This window comes from Pelobates fuscus, chromosome 11, assembly GCF_036172605.1.
Source record: "Pelobates fuscus isolate aPelFus1 chromosome 11, aPelFus1.pri, whole genome shotgun sequence".
Lineage (NCBI taxonomy): Eukaryota > Metazoa > Chordata > Amphibia > Anura > Pelobatidae > Pelobates > Pelobates fuscus.
This window is the reverse complement of record NC_086327.1, coordinates 26,356,609-26,375,944: the sequence shown is the minus strand read 5'-3', so window position 1 is coordinate 26,375,944 and position 19,336 is coordinate 26,356,609. Positions and strand designations below refer to the sequence as shown.

Here is a 19,336-nt window from a genome sequence, read left to right as displayed (position 1 = left end):
TGGCACTACGGCCATGCAGAAAGCACTTCTGTAGGTTGGTGGCCTGCCAGGAAAACTGCCAGTTAGCCTGGTGTGCGTGATGCCAGGTTAACATGCCCTTTCAGTTCCTATTTCCAGACAGGCTTAGCCATTATGGTCATCCCTCTACTGCCTGCCCACCACCTGTCCAGATCATTACATCTCACAATGTTGTAAGGCAGGCTTCCCCAAACTCCGGCAATCCAGATGTTGCTGAACTACAACTCCCATGATTCTATGAATGAAAAAGATAGGCTGAGAATCATTGGAGTTGTAGTTCAGCAACATCTGGAGGGCCGGAGTTTGGGGAAGCCTGTTGTAAGGTATAGTAAGAGGACTGAACCAAAAACGGTGCACTGTGGAGAAGTAAGGACATCTTTATAAAGCCCTTCCCTACTTGACGCCTGTAAAAGACCCGAGAAAACTGATGTTTGTGCTTCCATGTGCTTCTTCAACAGAGCCGAGTAACGCGCATAGGGAGCAGGTTCTTAAAAAATGAAGCACATATCGAGCGCCCACTGCGTAATCATGATGCTGTTCAGCAGGCCTTCCTGACAGATATAATATTCAGCTTTTTTAAATAAACTGTAAGATTATACATTACGTGTTTTTTATTCTTGCAAACCGGAAGATGGCACTGGTAAAAGGTCGGCCTAAGTAAGCCACTATCTTTTTAATGGATGATATAACAAGTGATTGGACAGTCTCTGCAAGTTGCCTAGTTACTGCACAGATAAGAAAACCAAATTAGAACTAAAACCAATGATGAAAGACCAGCACTAGCACCTTCCCAAACCTTATTCTTCCTCACCCTTACATCCCTCTCTACATTTTATTTTTTATCCTCTTCCTTCCTCTCCCCGACAAGCATCCCCGATGCTTTTGCCACTCTCCTCACTTTTTTTTTCTTTGTTTACCTTTTGTCATTATCATCAGGGCCGGACTGGGAAAAAAATTTGGTCCAAGCCTTTTTCAATCATAGCGGCCCCCTGAAAGAGGGCGGGGCCAGAGAGGGTGTGTTTTGTCATCACGAGCACGCCCCCTCTCAAAGTGAGCATGTTGGTTCAATGCGCAGAGCCCCGCTGAAGAGCTCTTGCATTAGAAAAAGTCCCTGTATGTGTTCTGCGCAGCGCAAGCAAATTTAATAACATGCTTGCGCTGTGTTTGCTTCTAACTTGTCTCTGGTGTCTCCATAGATGGGATACCAGAGGACAAAAGGGCCAGGAAAGCATATGGTGCATGTGTTTGGAGCCTGCTTGTGGGATTGCGTGTGTGTAGAGTGAGCTTATTGTGGTGTGATATTTTGTAAATAGGTCGATTTCATTCCTGTTTGTGGTGTAATATATGTGGCTAGGGGCTGTAGAGAGTGTGTGTGTGTGTGTGTGTGTGTGTATAGGGGGCATAGTGTGTATTGGGGATGTAGCGAGTGTGTGCTTAGAGAATGTTGTATGTGTTTGCTCACAATTAATGTAATGTGTGCATAGGGGATCCAGAGTTTGCATGTCAGGAATGTAGTGTGTGTAGATGGTGCAGTGTGTGTGTGTGTAAATGATTCAGAGTGTATATTTCATATGTTTAGACGTAATGTATGTGTGAGGGGCGCAATGTGTTGGGTGTGTGTGTGAACATAACCAATGATTCAGGGTTTGCTTTTGTAATAATATGGTGCTGGGCCAAGACCATTTCCCTCTTTTGTCCTCTACAAAAAGATAATGTGGCTAACGCAGCAATCTTTAAGATGCACAGTGGGTCTTAAGATGGTAAAATGAACGAAATTAGGTATCTTTATCCAGGGCCGTCTTTTCAGAAGGGTACACTGTAGGCATGTGCATGGGGAAAATCTTCGGTTCGGTTCGGCATTCCGAAATTCGTGAGTGCTCTGTGTCATTTTACACAGCGTAGGAAAGTTCTTTGGAATTTTCCCACGCTGTGTAATTTGACTCATAACTCTCTGATTGGTGGATTAAGTAACCAATCAGAGAGTTATGAGTCAAATTACAGAGCGTAGGAAAATTACAAAGAACTTTCCCACGCTGTGTAAAATTACACAGAGCACTCTGATTGGTGGATTTCAAACCAACCCATCAGAGTGCTGTGACAGGTAAATGTAGAGACTTACCTGTCAGTCTCTTCATTTACCTGTCAGAGCACTCTGATTGGATGACTTAAACCCACCAATCAGAGTGCTCTGAGCCTAATTGCAGGGCGGGGCAAGGCTTTATAAGCCTTCTCCCGCCCTGCAGAGCTCAGTCTGCACGGAGCCCTCCATGGGTGAAGAAGGATTTTTTTTTTAATTGCGTCCGTTATTATGGTTTTTGATTTGGCCTTTTTTGGGGCTGAAAAAAGAAGATTTTAGAAGAAAGAAAACATTGAATGGTAAGTAGTTGTTCTTTTTTTTTTTTTTTTTACAGGTTCTTAGTTAAAGGTCCCCCATCATTATTTTTAGGGTGAGGGGGGTAGGTAGGGGAATAACATTTTTTGGGGGGGGTGAGTAGGGGTTTGGGGACCCCTAGTCACCTGGGGGGGACTTTAGGTCCCCCCCTTATTTTACTGTAGGGCCCCCACCCACCGCTCCGGGGTGGGGGCCAGGGGGAGGACATTAGGTCCCCCCCCTTATTAGTATTTAGGGCCCCCACCCACCGCTCAGGGGTGGGGGCCAGGGGGAGGACATTAGGTCCCCCCCCTTATTATAATTTAGGGCCCCCACCCACCACTCAGGGGTGGGGGTCGGGGGAGGACATTTGGTCCCCCCCCTTATTAGTATTTAGGGCCCCCACCCACCGCTCAGGGGTGGGGGCCAGGGGGAGGACATTAGGTCATCCCCCCTTATTATAATTTAGGGCCCCCACCCACCACTCAGGGGTGGGGGCCAGGGGGGAGGACATTAGGTCCCCCCCATTCTGATTTAGGGCCCCCACCCACCGCTCAGGGGTGGGGGCCAGGGGGGAGGACAGTAGGTCTCCCCCCCTTATTTTACTGAAGGGCCCCAACCCACTGCTCAGGGGTGGGGACCAGGGGGAGGACATTAAGTCCCCCCTATTAGTATTTAGGGCCCCCACCCACCGCTCAGGGGTGGGGGCCAGGGGGGAGGACATTAGGTCCTCCCCCCTATTAGTATTTAGGGCCCCCACCCACCGCTCAGGGGTGGGGGCCAGGGGGAGGACATTAGGTCATCCCCCCTTATTATAATTTAGGCCCCCCACCCACCGCTCAGGGGTGGGGGCCAGGGTGGAGGACATTAGGTCCCTTTCCTATTCTGATTTAGGGCCCCCACCCGCCTCTCAGGGGTGGGGGCTGGGTGGGAGGGCAATTTTTTTTAATTTATTTTTTTAACAGTGAGCAGCCACAGGCTGTTTAATATACATGCCCCTACTCGCGGTATAGCGAGTAGGGGCATAATTTACTAATACTAAGTAATCTTTACTTAGTATTAGTAAATTTGGCTGAAAGACCAATTTAGGTCTTTCAGTCTTTTAGTAGATATGTCCCTAATACCGTGGGAATTAGGGAGTTATCTACTTATTCATTCCTGTAATTACACTGACTGGCCAAGTAACTTACATTTTATATGAATGTATGTTGCTTGATTGTTGTAAGTGTTGCAAATGCTTACAGGTGAATCCTGGCTATGTTTGTATACTTTTTTATTTAAACTTGTTTACAGTGTAACATTCTTCTTCTTCCACTGGGTAAGTATATTAGTACTTAGGCAATACTGTGCTTCGGCACTTTGACACTTCGGCAACTTCGGAACTTCGGCACTTCAGCACTTCAGCACTTCGACACTTAAGCACTTCGACACTTCGACACTTCGGAAATTCGGTAATTTTGGAACTTCAGGACCTCGGCAATTCGGAAGTACCCGAATGTCCAAATTGCCCGAAATTTGTCTGAATTCATATTCGGACCGAAACGAATTGCACATGTCTAGTACGCTGTTCAGTTGCCCGTGAGCCCCACAAGCATAGGAGCCCCACTGCGTTGCCCATGTGTATTTCATCTCCCTTGCTGGCCCATGCAGAGATGGCCTCGCTGTCTGCCTTCTCGAGATGTTGAGGACGTCAAACATCTCCCTCACCGACCCAAAGGCACTTCTCAGCATGAGAAGGAGGTAGGACCCGGAAGGCTGCAGGAAAGGGGAGCGGAGTAGGGCCCCGGAGGCTGTAGTTTTTCTCCCGTGAGCAGGCTTGTCAGAGTTTTACTGGTCATAACCATGGCAAAGCTCTGACACAGCGCTCAGCTAATGAGAGGACAAGAGAGTCAGCTGCAGGCTGAAGTATACACTCCACCACTGGACCACCAGGCGGTGTAATGTGTGTGTGTGTGTGTGTGTGTAAGGGTGCCATTTTGTGTGTGTGTATGAGGTGTGCAGTGTGTCTGTATGTGAGGGATGCAATTTGTGTGTGTTAGGGTTGCAGCTTAATGTCCCCACCCCCTCTCACAGGTCAGAAGTAAGAAGTAGGGAGGGGGTAGGGACATTAAGCTGCCCCTGTAACACACACATTGCATCCCTCACATACAGACACATTGCACACCTCATACACACACACGCACACTGAACTGTATCCGCACACACCCTCATCACAGTCTGTCTGTGTGTACTCGGCAGTCTGTGTGTGTATTCAGCAGTGTATGTGTTCAGCAGTCTGTGTGTTTGTGTATTTGGCAATCTTTGTACGTATTCAGCAGTCTGAGTATTTAGAATTCTATATATGTACTTGTGTATTTAGCAAACTGTATATGTATTCAGCAGTCTGTGTGTGTGTATGTATTGTATTCAAGGTTACCACATCCATCAGGTGTACCAGGACACATATAATTTTGCCATATTTATGAAAATGTGTGCAGTATGTATAATACATATTCTGCAGGATTCTTCACTGCCCAATTAATTAATCTAACATACCTTTTCATGTGCTGCCCATCAATATGTGTACGAAGGGTTAATTTATATTATATATATGTGTGTGTGTGCTGTATATGTGTGAGAGTGTGCTGTGTGTGTGTGAGGGTGCTGTGTGTGTGTGTGAGGGTGCTGTGTGAGTGAGGGTGCTGTGTGAGTGAGGGTGGTGTCTGAGGGTGCTGTGTGTTTGTGAGGGTGCTGTTAGTGTGAGTGTGCTGTGTGTGTGTGTGTGTGTGTGTGTGTGTGTGTGTGTGTGCTGTTAGTGTAAGTGAATATGTTTATTTAAATATGTGGGTAAACATGGTAGATCTGATTGTATTGCATCTTTTTGAGGAACCAATAAATATATGCTTTTTTTTTTATTGACAATTGAGATCTTTATTTCTGTGAGTGGTTGTATAGATAGGGCCCCAGTGCACTGCTTTGCCCGCGGACCTATAATGCTGTTAAGACAGTCATGTCCATATCTCACTTGCATTGTTAAGATAACAATGCACCTACCACTCTATCGGGGAAAAAAGTAAGTGTAAACTAAAGTAAACAAAATAATATTGTCTATAAGCATAGAGAAGAATAATATACAGAAACAAAGCTCGTATACAATGGATTGCTCATTGGTGTTCATAGAATAAAAATGGAAGCATTTGTTAAATAGCAATGGATACCACAAGGGTTAATTGGAAATAATTCACTTCCCTTTTTTTTGCTTCGACTAACTAAACCACTCAGTGCAACTGTGTGTCAGTAGACAGCAGCCTGCTCTCATGATTAGTCAGCTGACATGCTGACCTCCCACTATCTCCCTAATCTAAAGGCTATTGTTGACTGACTGCTCAGATGGCCAATTATTTTGACACAAACAGAACCACAACGCACTGCCTGCCTACCCACTTGTGAAAAAGAGCAAACAGTCACTTCTTGAAATGTTAAAGTCGAGAAAGGAAACCAACTGAATAAGCAGGCAATACGTTTCCACTACGCTTCAATTTGGAAGCTGAATCAAGCACTCCAGGAGCCGACACACAATGAAGACGGTGGGACTTATTGTATTTATATCTCTATCATTGGGCATAGATGCCATGATTCGGTAAGTTTGCTTGAATCAACGGATGTAAATACCCGATTTCATGTGTTTAACCCAGGGATAGGCAACCTTCGGCTCTCCAGATGTTGTGGACTACGTCCCCCATAATGCTCTTACACACATAATGCTGGCTAAGCATCATGGGAGGTGTAGTCCAAAACATCTGGAGAGCCGAAGGTTACCCACCCCTGGTTTAACCCCTTTAACCCCTTCAGGACACATGACATGTGTGACGTCATGATTCCCTTTTATTCCAGAGGTTTGGTCCTTAAGGGGTTAAAGAACATGCCAGCCTATATTGTCATAACAAAATATGTTGTTTTTTTTTAAATTAAATTCCTATGTACAATGTCATACTCATTGAAAGTTCTATCATATAGATCTGTTCATTCTAAATAAGCAGGGCTTTCCATGCTGGTATACAATCATTTAGGACTACATGCTAGGGGATATTAATTGTACAGCGCTACGGAACTTGCTGGTGCTATATAAATAATAAAAAAAAAATTAATGTGTTTACAGTTCCGTAAGAGATGTAATACAATAAATGCTTAACCCCCTTTGGGACAAGAATGGTTAAAGGGACACTTAACTTCCAAAAAGCAAAATAAATCATAAACACTGTTTAGTAGATTTACCCCAAATGAAAACAGGCATGCATTTATTTGTGGATTTTTTGATATATCTAAAAACAACTTGTAAAAGCTGTAGATCTCTTGTCTGCAGCCTTTGCAAGCCCTCCACTTCTAAACCTGCCCAGACTTTCTGAGGCTGTCCTACCAGAGACTTCCCATTGCAGCGGTCACTTTTAGTAATATGAAACCCAAAATGCATTGCTTGTAATAGTAGACAAAACTAGTAAAATAAAGTCTAAGGCAAAGGCAAGGTCAGGCAGTCCAATTGTCAAATATCCAGACAACAAAGGTTCAGAAATGATGGGGGGAGGCCAGAGGTCAGGTAAATCCAGGAGAGCAGAAATAACACAGGTAATTCCAGGGAATTAGCACAGAACAACTGAGCAACGACGGTGTAGCTGTTCACCGTTTAAATAGGGTGCCAAACTAAAGACACACCTTTCTAACATGCCTCCATAACACCCTATTGGTGCATGGGGCTGTCAGTCATCAGGGATTGCCATGGGAGGTAATCGTGCTGTTAATTGATTCGAGGCATGCCCACAGGGCTGCCCTGTGACATGCAACGATCATGCATGTCTTTTAAGCGTCTGTCTTTCCTGGGGGATATGACACAATCTGAGTTCGTAGGCCAAGGCCCACCCCTAGCATGCGCGCGTTTGGGCGGCCAATCAACGAAGGTGCTGCCGGACCAGCGAGGAAACCGTAGTTCAGTCTTGACAGCAGCTCGATGAGAAGTCTTTGCAAGGCAGGTGCTCTGGGCAATTGCTGCCCCTTGAGTTTAGCTCACCTGAGCTAGCCAGCCAGGACGTTTTCTGCTTGAAAGCCAGGAGGGTGTAACCAGGTTAATTTATAAAAGTGTCAATTTCTATTGAAATCTGCATTGTTTTGCAAAAAAAAATAGAACATGTTCATCACGTGAACATACTGTGAACAAATATTTGTTTGTGTCTGAAAAAACAGCATAATAATCCACACTGGGACTGAATGCCTCCATCATAGTTTCCTGTCAATCTTTATTATAAACCCCACCCTTTTCTGTCATTGAACATAGTGTGTGGAGGTGGAGAACCAGACACAGTGTTTCCTTTTCCTCAACTCCAGTGTACTTTGTGCCTTGGTTCTGCCAGGACTTAACTGGATTGTGATGTCAGTTGATACATATTTGATACACTTTTAAAAGAAGATGAAGCATCACAAAAAAAGAATACCATGGATTATAGGTGATATTCAGTGTTTTATACATCATTGTAATTCGCAGTGGAGTGATGGTTCCCCTTCAAGATACTGGAAAATACCTTCAGAGATTGGTGGTCACATTGTCTATTTGCATAATCTCAAGAAATTGGAAAAGTCAAACTTAAACTCAGTTACGGACTGATTAAATCCATTACAGCTACTTTTACCATTTATATAAATTCTATGTGCTGTCAGGCATCATGTATTCTGACCCTTGATTACATGTAGGATTCTATTGATATGATTCCCCAAAGATTAATGTGTTAGATATAGTGAGACATGTAAGATTTCTCTCCCTGGATATTTATACTGCGTACTACAGCCACTTTTCATGTGCTCACTGACATGTTGACTATGTGTCTTGAGAACAGTGGACAAAGAGTTAGAAGTACAACCCAGGCTTTGGAATTGCTATTTCTTGATGATTGAAAATCTGTAAGTCAACGATGTACCTTAGGAGACAATACTTAATTGAACTGAAGCAGAGACTACAGCCAATAGACTGAGGCCTAGCAACTCGGACGTGGCAAGTATCTATTAGTACGAACCTTCCAGATGTCCAGATTAGGTGACCCGACCCTCCACTGCACATTTCTTATTCTTGCCCCCTTTTACCTTCTTTGTGTTTTATCTTTTAAATTCTTTATTTTATTTGTGCTTGGAATAACAGTAAGCGTGCAGAGCCACAACAGCTGCTGCAGGCATAGTCGTAGCATTGTACATTGCGGCATTTCAAAACAGCACATTTTTTATGATATGGAATTAACAAGATCTGAGGTATCATCGATTAGTAGTGATTAATAAACACGCTAGAATACGAAGTGAGCAAGCTAGGTAATCTTGGTAGCTAAAAGTAAGTGGCAAAGACGCCAACATGCTAGTCTAGGTATGTATACAATAAAGGTTGCTGATCTTAAGATTATGCATCTGAGAAAGCGTTTCTATATATACAGAGGCCTAACTGGGTAGTCGGTAGTGCTTAAGCAGAGACCGTAGAGTTACAGAGTGAATATGCTTGGTCAGTTATGTCAGTAAGTCTGTAATGTCGATCACAGTGACACTAGTCAAGATTAAAATGTTGGTCAGTATGCGAAACTTAACAGTATAGTGTGCAGGCTATATTGGCTGGCCAGATCCATTACTAAACAGATAGGCATGTTTTCGTCTACATATTGGTGTGGGGTATGTCGTGTGTTTACTGCCTGAGTGGTATTCAAGAGCGGCAGCCTGTGAGACACCTATTAAACTCTGGCTAAGCAAGTAGTGTGAGTTTGTGATGGTCTGTGTAAATCTGAGGGCCACTAGGCAAGGTGAGCTGCTTGGGCAACTTAACAACAACTTAACAAGGAAAAAGATAAGGGATCACACGGGGTTTGTGTGCTGGCGCCTGAGAATAAATAATAATAATAATAAAATAAAGCTGTAGGCATAACACGAGTGATACATTTCAAGCTGTTAATATCTGGATCTGTCAGGCTGTTAAGGCATCTAATATCTACATTGTAACCAGGCTGTGTGATACAAAGTAAATACAAATACAAAAAGAGAAGTCCTGCGCTTAAGCAGCAAGGACTACAACACACATCAGCCCCAATATATAGTAAAAACCAAAGAAAAGAAAATGTTACTTGCGCTTTCTCCTTAATCCCTATGTATATTTAGACAAATGGAGGTCATTTAGTTGCTCCAATGGCCATTGGAGGGAATGCCCGCCTGCCAACGTCAAGGCAGACCCCCCTAAGCGGGTCCTAACACTGACCCTTCAGCCTGCTTCCTTGAGCTTCTGGCAAAGATATCTCTAATGAGACAGAAAGGGGTATTTTTTATATACACCCCTTTACTTATTAACCCTTAATAGGGAACACATGGGATGGGTAGCAGCATTGTAACCAGGCTGTGTGATACAAAGTAAATACAAATACAAAAAGAGAAGTCCTGCGCTTAAGCAGCAAGGACTACAACACACATCAGCCCCAATATATAGTAAAAACCAAAGAAAAGAAAATGTTACTTGCGCTTTCTCCTTAATCCCTATGTATATTTAGACAAATGGAGGTCATTTAGTTGCTCCAATGGCCATTGGAGGGAATGCCCGCCTGCCAACGTCAAGGCAGACCCCCCTAAGCGGGGGGGCGGGCATTCCCTCCAATGGCCATTGGAGCAACTAAATGACCTCCATTTGTCTAAATATACATAGGGATTAAGGAGAAAGCGCAAGTAACATTTTCTTTTCTTTGGTTTTTACTATATATTGGGGCTGATGTGTGTTGTAGTCCTTGCTGCTTAAGCGCAGGACTTCTCTTTTTGTATTTGTATTTACTTTGTATCACACAGCCTGGTTACAATGCTGCTACCCATCCCATGTGTTCCCTATTAAGGGTTAATAAGTAAAGGGGTGTATATAAAAAATACCCCTTTCTGTCTCATTAGAGATATCTTTGCCAGAAGCTCAAGGAAGCAGGCTGAAGGGTCAGTGTTAGGACCCGCTTAGGGGGGTCTGCCTTGACGTTGGCAGGCGGGCATTCCCTCCAATGGCCATTGGAGCAACTAAATGACCTCCATTTGTCTAAATATACATAGGGATTAAGGAGAAAGCGCAAGTAACATTTTCTTTTCTTTGGTTTTTACTATATATTGGGGCTGATGTGTGTTGTAGTCCTTGCTGCTTAAGCGCAGGACTTCTCTTTTTGTATTTGTATTTACTTTGTATCACACAGCCTGGTTACAATGCTGCTACCCATCCCATGTGTTCCCTATTAAGGGTTAATAAGTAAAGGGGTGTATATAAAAAATACCCCTTTCTGTCTCATTAGAGATATCTTTGCCAGAAGCTCAAGGAAGCAGGCTGAAGGGTCAGTGTTAGGACCCGCTTAGGGGGGTCTGCCTTGACGTTGGCAGGCGGGCATTCCCTCCAATGGCCATTGGAGCAACTAAATGACCTCCATTTGTCTAAATATACATAGGGATTAAGGAGAAAGCGCAAGTAACATTTTCTTTTCTTTGGTTTTTACTATATATTGGGGCTGATGTGTGTTGTAGTCCTTGCTGCTTAAGCGCAGGACTTCTCTTTTTGTATTTGTATTTACTTTGTATCACACAGCCTGGTTACAATGCTGCTACCCATCCCATGTGTTCCCTATTAAGGGTTAATAAGTAAAGGGGTGTATATAAAAAATACCCCTTTCTGTCTCATTAGAGATATCTTTGCCAGAAGCTCAAGGAAGCAGGCTGAAGGGTCAGTGTTAGGACCCGCTTAGGGGGGTCTGCCTTGACGTTGGCAGGCGGGCATTCCCTCCAATGGCCATTGGAGCAACTAAATGACCTCCATTTGTCTAAATATACATAGGGATTAAGGAGAAAGCGCAAGTAACATTTTCTTTTCTTTGGTTTTTACTATATATTGGGGCTGATGTGTGTTGTAGTCCTTGCTGCTTAAGCGCAGGACTTCTCTTTTTGTATTTGTATTTACTTTGTATCACACAGCCTGGTTACAATGCTGCTACCCATCCCATGTGTTCCCTATTAAGGGTTAATAAGTAAAGGGGTGTATATAAAAAATACCCCTTTCTGTCTCATTAGAGATATCTTTGCCAGAAGCTCAAGGAAGCAGGCTGAAGGGTCAGTGTTAGGACCCGCTTAGGGGGGTCTGCCTTGACGTTGGCAGGCGGGCATTCCCTCCAATGGCCATTGGAGCAACTAAATGACCTCCATTTGTCTAAATATACATAGGGATTAAGGAGAAAGCGCAAGTAACATTTTCTTTTCTTTGGTTTTTACTATATATTGGGGCTGATGTGTGTTGTAGTCCTTGCTGCTTAAGCGCAGGACTTCTCTTTTTGTATTTGTATTTACTTTGTATCACACAGCCTGGTTACAATGCTGCTACCCATCCCATGTGTTCCCTATTAAGGGTTAATAAGTAAAGGGGTGTATATAAAAAATACCCCTTTCTGTCTCATTAGAGATATCTTTGCCAGAAGCTCAAGGAAGCAGGCTGAAGGGTCAGTGTTAGGACCCGCTTAGGGGGGTCTGCCTTGACGTTGGCAGGCGGGCATTCCCTCCAATGGCCATTGGAGCAACTAAATGACCTCCATTTGTCTAAATATACATAGGGATTAAGGAGAAAGCGCAAGTAACATTTTCTTTTCTTTGGTTTTTACTATATATTGGGGCTGATGTGTGTTGTAGTCCTTGCTGCTTAAGCGCAGGACTTCTCTTTTTGTATTTGTATTTACTTTGTATCACACAGCCTGGTTACAATGCTGCTACCCATCCCATGTGTTCCCTATTAAGGGTTAATAAGTAAAGGGGTGTATATAAAAAATACCCCTTTCTGTCTCATTAGAGATATCTTTGCCAGAAGCTCAAGGAAGCAGGCTGAAGGGTCAGTGTTAGGACCCGCTTAGGGGGGTCTGCCTTGACGTTGGCAGGCGGGCATTCCCTCCAATGGCCATTGGAGCAACTAAATGACCTCCATTTGTCTAAATATACATAGGGATTAAGGAGAAAGCGCAAGTAACATTTTCTTTTCTTTGGTTTTTACTATATATTGGGGCTGATGTGTGTTGTAGTCCTTGCTGCTTAAGCGCAGGACTTCTCTTTTTGTATTTGTATCTAATATCTACCCCTGCCGGAATGTGCTATATAGTATGCTATTACGATATTAGTCTAGGATTGCAAAGTGGCTAACTAAGCATGGAAACATAAGAGTAAAAAATCAAACAAGAAAGGTTACTAGTGTAGTGCACCAAGCATTAGAGTATCACGAGGGAGGGAGCACTTAGTCCTGAATAAGTTTCATGGTTAGTGCGGCCAGCGGCCGTTCCTCTCAGTGAAGCAGTCCAGTTTCAGCCGACCCCCGCGGCAGGTATGTGCTTCGTCCCTTCTTGAGCCCGGCATGTTGCGTGCTTCAGGCACCATGCCTGCCTGGCAAGGCGGCAGGCTCTGTTTTCCCTGACCGGTTGCTTGGTCGCTGGTGTGCGTCTATAAACGCCGGTATTCCAGGACTGTTTAGCCCCCAGGTGCTGTCGCTTGATGAGAGAGCTAGCAGGTCTCTGCTGGGGCAGTAGTGGGCGCGCGGGTCTCTTCCTCCGCCTGTGTTGGAGCGTGGTCTCCCGTTGCTTCTGGGGTCGGAGCGTAGCCCTGTGCTTTGGTAGCTTGCGAGGTGTAACCCTCATCCCTCTCAGTGTTTGGGAGGGGGTCAGGCCCTTATTAGCACACGGCTCTGGATCGCACTTTAGGAGGGAGGCAGGATGCTGTCGAGGCCTATGTCTCTGGGGTGGACTGGGCCGGTTTGGTGAGCATCTTGGAGGGTGAGGAGAGTCGAGTTGCGGGTTTGCAGTTTGCGGTCTGCTCTCAAGCTTCCTCCAGAAGTCCGCAAGCAGCTTGTCGAGTCGGACTCCAAGTGGCTCCAGTAGGTCTCGTGTGGTGGGGGCCTGCATAGCATCAGCCATCTTGGGGTCTCTCTTGTTCTCGTCAGTGCCCTGCCAGGTAAGCAGGATTGTGTCTCGCTTATTTAAAGCAGATGTGTCCGCCATTTTGGAGGTTCCGAGCCCCACGTCGTTTGTATGCTTCGCTCGCAGAATCGGGGGTTGTGAGGTGGAGGGCACTCCGTCTGGTGGGGACCGGGATATCCCCCACCGGTCCATAGGGGGGGGAGGGAGCTGTACATACTCTTGTGCAGTTTCATGCAGCTGGCGGGAAAGCGGCCGCCATTCCCCGCCGCCAGTTGCGGTAGGCCTCGCTCTGCAGTTGCGGTTCCCGGTAGACCTGGGTGTCAATTTTGATATTGTCAGGCTCGGTATGCGCACCCCAGTGTAGTGGTCCAGATTACCAAATGCTTGAGGCATATCAGCTTGGATTAAACCGGAGTTTGTGCACTTGACGGCAGGAGCTCAGGCAGAGCACGACCTGTCCGCTTGCTGGTTAGGCTCCGCCCCCCCGTGTTTTATCTTTTAACTTGAAATTCTTTAGCTTGATGAACCTTAGTTTTTACCATTTATGAATTGGAGCTTGTGGCCCGGATAAAGTGACAATGGAACCATTCAAAATATTACATTGTATCCCTGAATGTAATCATATCTGGACTTAGCTAGAGGCATAGCAATAATAGGAGTGCATAGGCATAATACTTAATTGACATGCTTCTATGTGAATGTATTACACACACACACACATATATATATATATATATATATATATATATATATATATATATATATATATATATATATATATATATATATGTATATATATATATGTACACACACACATTAGGAAGAAGGGTGCACTCACAGGTCTTTTCAGTGAAAAAAATTGTGTGGTTTTATGCCAAAGTTACATCACACAAATTCTATGATCGATGTTTCGACCCCTTAGGGTCTTTCTAAAGATCAATTTGACCTATTTGCTAAAGGCTATATATAAGAAATATAGAATGTGTACTCATCAATGAAGTGTGACTCTCTCCCTCTGATCGGTGCCAACCCGCACGTGTGCGCATAAGGTCACGTAACGTGACGAATGCAACGTGTGCCGTGAAGCCGTGGTTCCTAGGAAACCCAGTATATAAAGTGATGGTGGTGAACAGAGATGCACGAAAAGTATACTGGGTTTCCTAGCAACCACGGCTTCACGGCACACGTTGCATTCGTCATGTCAAATGACCTTACGTGAAACGTCGATCATAGAATTTTTGTGTGATGTAACTTTGGAATAAAACAACGCAATTTTTTTTCACTGAAAAGACCTGTGAGTGCACCCTTCTTCCTAATTTATATAGATTCAACGCGGGATTGCACCAAGACACGTATTATTTGAAATAAAGTTAGGGTGAGAAATTGGGTTTTCTAGCAACCACGGCTTCACCTCATTTGTGAATGATATATATATAATTTATTTTTTTAATTACATTTATTTTTTTATATTTGTATTAATTTAATATTTTTAGCCATAAATCTAGATCCTGCACTTTTTCATTTCTTGTTTGGACGGACATAGCCTCCGTGTATAGCTTTAAGCAAATATCTTGCTACTGAACCATATTAATTTTAAATGCACCTCTTATTACAAGTATAACTTAGTGTCAGTTTAGAGGATATAACATTTTATTTATGTGGCATGTTAGCCAACTCACTAGCATATGCATAGATGAAGTTATTGCTATATTTATTTGTTTGACCTTCTCAGTCTTTACCACTATGCCATTGATTTTTTTCCCAAAGATCAAAAAGCTTTGTCACTGATATTTTCTACATATTTGAAAGGGACAATCTAATTAATTTCTTTTGAAACACTCTGTTGTATACTGTGACTGCCATACTGGTAAGTAGAAAATGAAATAGATACTCAGTAGAGACATTACCAGGGGGACTTATGGAGTTTTTTAGATGGTGGCAGAGAAGGATTAAGACCCTAGGCAAGTTACCAGTTCGCTCCCCCCACCTAAAATTCTTCACATAGGGATAGTTAATGGGGCCAATTTTGGTACTTATCTTATTTTGGGGCTCCTGTCTAAACCATGGGACCTAGACAGTCGGCTAAATTGTTGAGGGTGGTGGGTGTCATTAACTGTCTGTAGTTGTAATTGAAGATCATCAACCGTGGAAGGGAGAACATTATGGGTTAACTCAATGTAAAGAGTGGAATCTGGAATGGGTGTCACTTACTGGTTTTGGGGAGAAATTTCGGTGATTCAGTAGCTGTAATTTACGAAATATTCTGAGGTGGATAAGGTAGGGGTCATCAAAATTTGCTTTTGGCTCAGGCCAAATGTCTTTTTTTTCTGGAATTTAGCAATTTCCCTGTTACCTAGTATCAGCTCAATTAAATGACAGCAGAAGCATTGCAAGGGAAATCATGTGAGGACATGTATCCGCTAATTTTCAAGGCATTATACCAATAATTAAACAAATGATCTTGAACCAAGCAAGATAAAGACTATATACTCACTTTCAATGTCCGAAGTTAACTGAAGACCTGAAAGTGGCTGCCTGACTATCACGGTTCCCGGTTCACTCCATAGGTGAGATCCCTTTGTGTAGTACCATTGATCGCCACTCTCCCTGTTTGGTGCTATTCCTTACTTCCTTACTTGGTGCTATTCATTAAACACTTCAGCTGGCCCTTGCTAGGCACCTTTATAGTCTGGCCTCACCCTTCAGATCATTGTATTTAGGTCAGGGTTGGAAGGGGTGCTGCCATCGATGGAAGCATCCAAATGTCCGAATTGCTAAAATTTGTCTGAATTGAAATTCGGACTGAAACGAATTGCACATGTCTAATACAAGCTTTAAACAACACAAGTGATGGTAATGATCCTTGTGGAACTTTACAAGTCACCTTCGTGCTTGGTACACCTTTGTCGTTGGGAGAGATATAGGAGTTTGTGGACTAAAAATAAGTTGAGGTGAATCTGACATTTGCAAAACTAATGCCAAAATAGCTCAACTAATTCTTGGTTACAACTTGGTTTTGCTGGGCTGATTGTTTCAAATTCATCTCTCAGTTTACCCATTTTCAAATTGATGGATGGTTAAAAGAATGAGGTCAAATTACATTCCTGTCGAAAAAACTGCATAAATGGCAAAAAAAAATCCTAAATAAGGAGTGTATCATGTCTATTATTTATAGTAATAAAGTGTTTTTATCTTCTTTTCATGATATGCTGGCTGTTTCCTCATTCGCTACAGAGAGGGTAGTTCCACCCCGAATTGATGCATGAACTTTTATACTTGGAGCCAGTTTTTTCGGCTCGTTACCAGTTGAGCAAGTTCCGTTCAATTCTAGTTCTTTTTGTTTGCTAGAATTCCTTCACTATTGGCAGCTCCTGTATGTTTTATTTGAGCACATCAGTTGAGGACCAGAAGATTTAAAGGCACACACCCCTGCAATATCTAATAATATATATTACTCATGTGAGTGTGTCATTTGCACCACTATACACAATCCAGTTCATCATTAAAATACTTCACTATATATCGTTTTCTGCTTTTTTTTTCTTGATCAAACTGGTATTAAAAAAAACCCTCTATTGTTCAGGGGGTGAGTGTATTTGTTAAGTGCTCCACATATATAAACTGGTAGTGATTTTATCAGTATTTTATTTTTGCAAATAAATCTTGCGTCTCCTAATACACATTACATACTAAAACTAGCACATCTACAATTCTTTGTCCTATCTAAGGGAAATATAGTATCATTATCGATTTCTATGACAAGCAGAAAATACAGCTTGCTATAATTGCTAGTTATGATGGCTGTGGTTTGCTTAAAGCGAAAGGAGAGGATAAAAATTAGACCAACCCGTTTGCTACAGAGTGGTTGTGCAAATATTACGTTTCATGACCACAACAGTTTCCTCTGAACCTTAGCTTTTATTACTTTGCTAAACTGACTGCCAATTTGAGTCATCAAGCTATGCACAGCTCAGGAAATGGCAAAATGTAGCTGTTTATTTTTATAAAAGTTTACTCATATTAAGAATTTTAAGTGTTTCCATACTCACTAAAAAAATTCTCATTTGGCTACCTTTTTCATTTGTGTCTTCTCATTTTAACATTTTACAATTTGGTTTATTCTGGGACTACAACTCAGAGAGAGTTGGAGGTTTCTATATGACACAAGGCTCCTCATCAAGTTAACTTCACGATTCGCAACGCAGATCTACATTTCCTTGAGTAGTTTCGCACTTTACTTTAAAGTTGATTCTCACAACAAAAGAACTGGCTTCAACCTTCTTCTTCTTTAAGCTATTCAAAGTGCCTGTTAAACCAGCACTGTAACTTGCTAGTGATAAGGTAAACTGCTTGCATGGTGTTGGTCAAAGAGGAAGTAGAAAGATACTTATCTTAAGTTCTCTTAACCCCTTAACCCCTTAAGGACCAAACTTCTGGAATAAAAGGGAATCATGACATGTCACACATGTCATGTGTCCTTAAGGGGTTAAGGACACATGACATGTGTGCCATGTGATGATTCCCTTTTATTCCAGAAGTTTGATCCTTAAGGGGTTAAAGGGACACTCCAGACTCCTAAAGCTTTTTAGCTTGCTGAAAAGCTTTACATGTGAAGTGTGTCCTTTTTTAAAAAAAATATATATTTTTTAGCAATTTGCAGAAAGTGCGGATTTCAATAGAAATTTCCACTTTTATTATTATTATTATTATTGCCATTTATATAGCGCCAATAGATTCCGTAGCGCTTTACAATAAATTTAGACTGGTTACACCCCCCTTGCTGTTCAATCAGACAGCAGGTCCTGTTACTTCCTGGTTTGGTTAGCTTAGTTTCACTGAACTCAAGAGGCAGCAAATGCCCAGAGCACCTGCTTTGCAAAGACTTCTCATTGAGCTGCATTGAGAAGTCTGTGATTGGACAGTCACAGAAAGTCTGTGTGGCGTTAGGAGGGGAGGGCTTGCAATGGCAGCAGACAAGAGATCTGCAGTTTTTGCAAGCTGTTTTTAGATATAACTACAATGAAAAAAAATGCATAATTAAATGCATGAATGTTTTCCTTTTGGGTATACCTACTAAACAGTGATTTTTAAAATGTATTTTGTATTTTGGCAGTGGAGTGTCCCTTTAATGTGATCTTCCAGCTTTCTCAACTCCTTGCAATCTCAGCTAGAAGCCATTATCACTATTTTACTTTCTTACACCCCCAAGCAAAACAAACCGTGTGCATTAAATATCCTTCAAGACTATGGGATCTTCACATGTACTCCCTACTTTGTCTCATGCGAATATTTTTAATTGTTTGTGTGGTGGTTTAGTGCTTGCACTGTGTTCGGTGACATAAGGGAGGCAGCTCAACAATCCAGTCTGAAGTCTCTCTGTTCCGGCCAAATACAGGATTCCTGTGTTGGAAGGAAGGAGTAGCACCTCACAACACACACAGATGGTATATGAAGTAAGAAAATGAAAAATGGAGAAATATATAGTGTAGTATTTCTGTAATGTGAGCTAAAAAAAAGGAAAAGTACTTACAAATGAGTGGAGCTATCAAGAGCCTACAAGTGGAACTCAATTTTCCTGAAAATTGTTTTGCCCTTGTGCCTCCATACACATAAGAGGAATCTGTTCTCCACTCCAGCCCTCTCTAGAAGTGGGGTGCTGCTATAGAATCCGGCTAAGTAAGGACCACTATAGTCACCCAGACCACTTCAGCTCAATGAAGTGGTCTGGGTGCCAGGTCCCTCAGGTTTTAACCCTACAACTGTAAACATAGCAGTTTCAAAGAAACTGCTATGTTTACACTGAGGGTTAATCCAGCTTCCCCGACGCTCAATGTTAAAATTGCATTGACCACGTAGAACGTCCATAGGAAAGCATTGAGAAATGCTTTCCTATGGGCGGTTTTAATCTGCGCGGGGGTTCTGTCCGTGCATGCGCATTCGGCTCCACTCAGGAGCTGGCATCGGAGGGGGAGGAGAGGTCACCAGCGCCGAGGGAGCCCGG

At 42.9% G+C, this 19,336-nt stretch overlaps 1 protein-coding gene across 1 annotated transcript in view; it reads left to right on the top strand.

The window, feature by feature from the left end:
• The first annotated feature begins 5,739 nt into the window (after nucleotides 1-5,739).
• The window catches only part of LOC134577830 (cathepsin D-like), a 32,465-nt gene continuing 18,868 nt past the window's right edge, over nucleotides 5,740-19,336 (top strand). The window contains exon 1 of the mRNA XM_063436726.1: nucleotides 5,740-6,008. Within this exon, the coding sequence (XP_063292796.1) occupies nucleotides 5,947-6,008 (62 nt within the window). The 5' untranslated portion in view covers nucleotides 5,740-5,946. The remainder of the gene's footprint in view (nucleotides 6,009-19,336) is intronic.